This window comes from Malurus melanocephalus, unplaced genomic scaffold (assembly GCF_030028575.1).
Source record: "Malurus melanocephalus ecotype Western Australia unplaced genomic scaffold, MMel_1.1 scaffold_59, whole genome shotgun sequence".
Taxonomy (NCBI): Eukaryota; Metazoa; Chordata; class Aves; order Passeriformes; family Maluridae; genus Malurus; species Malurus melanocephalus.
The window spans coordinates 1,842,430-1,848,429 of NW_026623291.1; the positions used below are offsets into that span (position 1 = coordinate 1,842,430).

Below are 6,000 nucleotides of genomic sequence, written 5' to 3' on the forward strand. Positions count from 1 at the left end.
TGTTTGTGAGCAGTATTTCATGTGCACACACAGATGTGCAGCCAGCAGCCGCGCTCTCCGGGCAGGATTCTCCATCTGACCCCCACCCACAGGGCTGCCAGCGTGAAAACCCGGCACAGACGTGTTCAGACGTGCGTGTCCCCCCCGGAATGCTCCCCCTGTCCTGGGGACAGCAGGAGAGCCCCGTGCTCCCTATCGCTTTCCCTGGCAGCTGCTTCCTGGTGGCTCCGGTTTCGTGGGGAGCGCAGCTGAGCCCGTCGGTTATTTCCAGGGAGGAGGGACAGCCGGGGAAATGTCCATCACCCTCTCCCTCAGTGCTGAGATTCCCCATGGGTGCCCCATGTGCAGGCGGGAGGTGCAGGCAGGCAGCCAGGACAGAAGGAAAACTGGCAGCACCGCCCTCCCCGTGTTTTCCATTTTTTAATTATTCCCCACTGATGAGCATCTTCTGGAAGCGCCAACAACGTCACGTGCTTTAATCAGTGTTAATTAGCGGGTGCCTCGGGACAGTGATGAGGGCAGGCAGCAGGAGCTTCCCCGCTGCTGTGTGCACAGCCGGTGTCGGTGCCAGCACCCACCACCTCCCACCTCCCACCTCCCACCTCCCAGCCCCATCTTCACCCAAGCCCCCTCCCCACCCACAGACCCCCAGCCCCTTCCTGCCCATTTTGGGGCCCTGCGGGCCCCCTGCCAGTGCAGTGCCTGCTCCCAGCAAGTGTCATCCCACACTGGGCCACTGACCACCCCAGGGCTGSTCTCCCTGGAGGGTTCCCAAGGACACCCCCTACTCTCCCTGTCCTCTCTGGGAACTGGAGACACTCAGCCCCATCCCATGAGGGGCAGTGCCTGTCCTGCCGTGCGTGGGGACATTGGCTTGGGCCATGCTTGGAAGGGGACAGCCTGTGGCCCTCTGCATGGCTGTGTCTGGATTAGAGGGGAAGGAGGGATGTCCCCAGTCTCCCATGTTCCTGAGGATTCCTGTCCCACCCAGCTCCTCCAATCCTGCAGGAAAGTGGGATGGTGGGAGAATTACAACCAGTGAAAAGGCAAAGCCCCCATCACATCTGGGATCCCCTCTGAATGCACATGGTCCCAGGGGTTTTCAGACYCCCATCACTGGGGAGTCTCAGTGCCCGGTCCCCAAGACAAACCATGAAGCCCAGCAGAAATTCAGGGAGARAAGCTGAGGTGGGATCAGGGGGTTTCCATAGGCTGGAGCCTACTTTGGCAGGTCTGGCTCTGTCCCACTCCAGCTCCTGCAGCTCCAGCTCCTGCAGCACACTTCACCCCTGCCCACRGCTCCTCCAGCATGGCCATGGTGACACTGCAGGCTTCTGGAAAATGGGATTAACAAGAGTAAAAAATATAACTCGTGGCAAAGGTTCCCTGCAGAAGCTGGGCTGTCTTATCTGCCGCCAGCCATCCCTTGTCCCAGACTTGTCCCTCAGTGCTGGCCCTGGCCGTGGGCACGTTAGAAGCTGGCGGGTCGGATCATCATGCGGGTGCCCTTCAGGGAGTAGCTGGGCCCCTGGAAGTGGTGCCAGCGGATGCCGTTGAGCTTGCGGATGTTGTTCCGGGCCGGGTAGTAGATGCCGTTCAGGTTGGAGAGGCCACAGGCATCGAACCACCATCCTGCAGGGAGGGAGYGGGGYGGGAGGGTGGCATCGYGGGCAGACACCCACGGGTGCTGCGTGGGGCCGTCCCCCTGCTCCACTCACCTCCCGAGAGCATCTGGGCACACTTGCAGAGACAGTTGTCATTGTCGGCGTCRCGGGTGCTGAACTGGGTGCCCTGCAGTGCCAGGCCACTCTGCTGGCCGGCCGTGCCGCTGTAGTCCTGCAGTGACAGCCTGTGCCCAGCAGGAACACAGCCACTGTCACTGTGGGCTGCTGGGGGGGCCACAGAGCCCCCAGCACTGCTCAGGGGGCAGTGAGCTGAACCCAGAGRGATGCAGGCAGAGATCCTGCCATTCCAGCTTGGCCTCCTCTCCTGGGGCTCCCCAAGGGTGGAGGTTGWGCTCTGCCAGGGCAGAGGGGACACTCCGAGCCTCCTCCAGTGCTCTGTGCGGGGTGTCAGCTCAGTGCAGGCATGGGATGGATGGTGKGGGGCATGTCTGGGGTCTGGTTCCACCTCCAGCCAAGCAGTGAAGGCCCCAGTTGCCAGCCCCCTCCTGCCTCTGGCCGGGAGCACAAGGTCATGGCAAGCTGGGCATCAGGAGCACAGGATCCTCCCCTGGGCATGGACAGCCTGGGGATGCCCAACACCCCTGGGAGTGCCTGGTGGCCACAGCTGCATCACCTCCCTTGCCCAAACAATGAGCCCCAGTACAAGCACCCCGGTTGCTGCCTGGGATAGAATTCCCAGTGGGATGGCAAATCTGCCATTGCTGCAATTTTACACATTAAAAATCTACTTCTCAGGAGCCCAGGGAGAGATGAAAGTGTCACAGCAACATGCCTGGCACCTGGCATCATAACTACACCAGGACAACCCACTGAAAGCCCAGGTGATGCTGCATCTCCCTGGGGCACCACATCCAGATGCTGCAGGGACAGATGGACACGGGCAGCGCTGGCTGGCTGTCCCCAGTGCCTCTCTCCTACCTGTAGAACTGCCGCTCGCTGCCCAGCTGGAATTTCCCGTAGTGGGCATACACCTGGCCGCCCTCCCAGTCCTGCAGCTCGACCCGCAGCGTGTAGGGTGCCCGGCTGGTCAGCAGGTGCACGGCCTCATTCCCCAGCCAGTACTCGCCCGCCGCGTCCCCGAAGCCCTGGCGAGCAGCAGGGTGAGTGAGTTCAGGGTGCCCGGGGTGCCCCCGGGGTGTTCCCCGCCCCKCTCGGGCACACACCTGCTTGTACTCCCTCCAGCTCCTCTGGAAGCTGAGGCTGCCGTTGGCACGAAGCTGGATGATGGTCCAGCCCCCTCGATCCGTCTCCATGTCACAGTATGCCTGCAAGGGGAGTGAGGGATGGGCTGGGGATGGCTTGGAGTGGGTGGCCAGGTGCATTCCTGCCAGGCTGGGCAGCTCAGCACGAGTATTCCATGGCTGAGGGGCTGGCAAGGATGTGCTGTGCCCAGTGCCTGGTTGGGGGGGGGGGGGGGGGGGGGGTTGTCTCTTCTCCCTCCATTGCCATGGGCAGGGGCTGGGGTCTGGTGCTTACAGCTCAGGGTGCCTTTAAAATCAGTTTTATATGCAAATTTGGAAGGTTGTGCAGCCCTGCTTTTGCTCCATGGATGCTTCCTTCACCCCTGAGCTGTCCCCAATGCTGGAATGTAGCACACAGCAGGGATACACCCTCTGGAGTGCACTGGGGTGGGCAACATCCCAAGGTGCTTCAGGGGACACCTCTCTGGGCTGTGCTCACCTTTTTGGGCTCGCTGAGGTTGGCAATGTGCAGGGTGTAGATGCCGCTGGTGYGGATGCCCGCCCGGTGCATCTCGGCACAGTCCTGGAATTGCTGCTCCTGCCCAGGTGACACGGCTGCAGCAGAGGGGACAGTGAGAAGGCAGCAACCCTGCTGGTCTCGCAGCCCTGCCTGGTTTTGCTGCTCTTCCCTCTCCCTTTGGATGCCTTTGTGCTCATGGATTATTTTTCTTCCTTCTGTGCTATTTCCCGAGGCTGGGCGATGCAGCTGTGCCACCAGGGGCTGCTGCCAGCCTAACCCTGGGGCTTTGCTGTGGCTGGGAATGGCATCAGACTACGGAGCCTTCCCGGGAGCTCCAAGCTGCTCCTCTGATGCAGTGAGTGGATCCTTTTCTAGTGGAAGGTGTCCCAGCCCATGGCAGGGTCATGCAATGAGATGAGCTTTAAGGTCCTTTCCAACCCAAACCATTCTATGACTGAATAATTATATGATTTCTGAGGTGAAGCCGCTCAAGCTGAGCTTTYAAGGGGCACCCAGGCACCCTCCTAGGAGGACGAGGATCTTTGCCACTGCCCCCATTCTGCCCGCACACCCCGCTCACCTCTGCCCCGGGAGACGAGGCGCACCAGGCTCTGGACGGACTGGAGGAGCTGGAGCTGCTGGCGCTGGAGCAGGCTGGTGTTGGCGCTGGCAGCCAGCAGCGTCTTTTCCATCTCCTCGATGGCGCCGCTCTGCCGGCTCAGCAGCCGCTGCAGCTTCTCCTTCTCCGAGTGGGCCCCCGCCAGCTCCGCCCGCTGCTTCGTCTCCATCTCCAGCACCCGCACCTCCAGGATGCTGGGAGTGGGATGCAGCGGTGATGGGGCGGCAGARCGGACCCAGCTACAGCTGCAGTGTCCCGGTGTCTGCAGGGACCCACTGCTGTCCCCATCCCCTGCTGCACCCCCTGAATTGCCCCCTCACCTCCGGGACGTGCCCAGCCAGGGGAACCCAAAGCCCAAGAGGCCACGCTGAGGCTGTGCAACCCCCCAGGKACTCCAGCCAGCACCTGGAGGGGTTCAAGACCCCCCAAAGTGCAGTGTGAGGTGGAAGAGACCCGCCTCCCTGTGGGGTCCGAGGGCTCTGGGGGTCCCTGAGCTGCTCCAGCCCCTACTTGTTTCTGTTCTGTAGCTTGTGGATCTCATTGGTCTGCAGCAGCAGCTGCTTCTCCAGCTTGGTGGTGGACAGGGAATTCTCCTGGAGCTGCATCTCGATGCGCCACGTCTGATTGAGCACCTGCCTCGGGAGCAGAGGGGAGTTGTCACCAGCAGCCGGAGCCACAGCACATCCCTGGTGCCACCGGGCTGGCAGCTCACACAGCCCCGGCACCTCTGCCACGGGTGCATTAAACCCTGCGGCACCTCGGGGAATTGCTTTTATGTGCCCTGGCACCCACCAGGGTCTCAGGGTGGGGGGGACATGGGGACACATGGCACACCTGCGCCTCCACGTCGGTGAGCTTGCGGCTCTGCTCGGCGCTGCGGTTGAGGAGGGAGCTGCCGATCTCCAGCATGGTGGCGGTCTGGTTCTGCGCCGCCGTCTGCCGCAGCTCCGCCRTCTCTGGCTTCGCGCCGCTCTGGAGGTAGCTCTCCAGCTGTGGAGGGGAGTGGAGATGCTGTGGGTCATTTGGGCACCTCASTGGGCCCTGTCTCAGCACCCCCAGCTGAGCCTGGCATCGCTGGGCACAGCCCCTAGGCACAGCCCTGTGTCTCAGCATGGCTCGACCCACYTCAGAGCCCTTGGAATCTGATTTATCAGAGGACAGAGCAAGCAGCGCTGTGAAAGGGAGGCTGCTCAGGCACCGGCTGCCAAGATTCCTGGGCTGTGGTACCAGCTGGGGCCTGGCACGGGCTTGTGCATGGCCAGGTGTGCTGGCGAGCTGGGGCTGATGCCCAGCTGGCGTGCCCTGTGCCAAGCAGCCGGGCAGGGAGAGGCTGGCATTGCTATCGGCACTGGTATCAGCATCAGCTGCCAGCCCCCAGCCACTGGTTTCCCAGGGAGGGTGGGGGGCCACCATCAGCCAGGGAAAGTGGGTGTCCAGCACCCGGTGCTGCCCCTCCACGCAGAACACTTGGGGCTGAGAAGGAGCTGGCTGCGGACACAGCTCGGACACAGCTGAGATGAAGCTGGCTGCGGACACAGCTCGGACACAGCTGAGATGACGCTTCCGCTTTCCCAGCCCGCGGGGGAGCCGCCTTTCCCAAAGGCTTTGCTATTTCTGGCAGCCCCGCCATGAGGTTCCCATTGAGCCCCTCCCCAGGGCGATGGCCTCGCTGGGGGCACGGTCCCTCGGCGGGGGCCTGGGGGAGCGGAAGGGGCCGCGCTGCCGCCCACGCTGGGAAAGCAGCCCCTGAGAGCCGGAGGGACGGGGGCTGCCCGGCTCCCTGCACCCCGCAGATCCTGCTGTCCCTGCAATGCCCACATCCTGCTRCCTGCCCGAGCTCTCCACTCAGTGGTGCAGACAGAGCCCCCGCATTCCCCTGCACCTCGAGGGGTTGTGCACCAGAATCCGCAGGGTTGGGATGCTGCTCTCCCAGCAATGCGGAAAGCAGGCAGAGAAGCCGGGATGTTCCGCGCTGTGGTGGGAATGCAGTGGTGC

At 62.9% G+C, this 6,000-nt stretch overlaps 1 protein-coding gene across 1 annotated transcript in view; it reads right to left on the reverse strand.

Annotated features, from left to right (window-relative positions):
• Positions 1–649: 649 nt before the first annotated feature.
• ANGPT4 (angiopoietin 4) overlaps positions 650–6,000 on the reverse strand; it is a 10,961-nt gene continuing 5,610 nt past the window's right edge. The window contains exons 2-9 of the mRNA XM_057366046.1: positions 4,840–4,995; positions 4,516–4,637; positions 3,967–4,199; positions 3,366–3,481; positions 2,849–2,950; positions 2,604–2,770; positions 1,719–1,849; positions 650–1,632 (exon numbers count right to left, since the gene is read on the reverse strand). Coding sequence (XP_057222029.1) covers positions 1,472–1,632; positions 1,719–1,849; positions 2,604–2,770; positions 2,849–2,950; positions 3,366–3,481; positions 3,967–4,199; positions 4,516–4,637; positions 4,840–4,995 — 1,188 coding nt within the window. The 3' untranslated portion in view covers positions 650–1,471. The remainder of the gene's footprint in view (positions 1,633–1,718; positions 1,850–2,603; positions 2,771–2,848; positions 2,951–3,365; positions 3,482–3,966; positions 4,200–4,515; positions 4,638–4,839; positions 4,996–6,000) is intronic.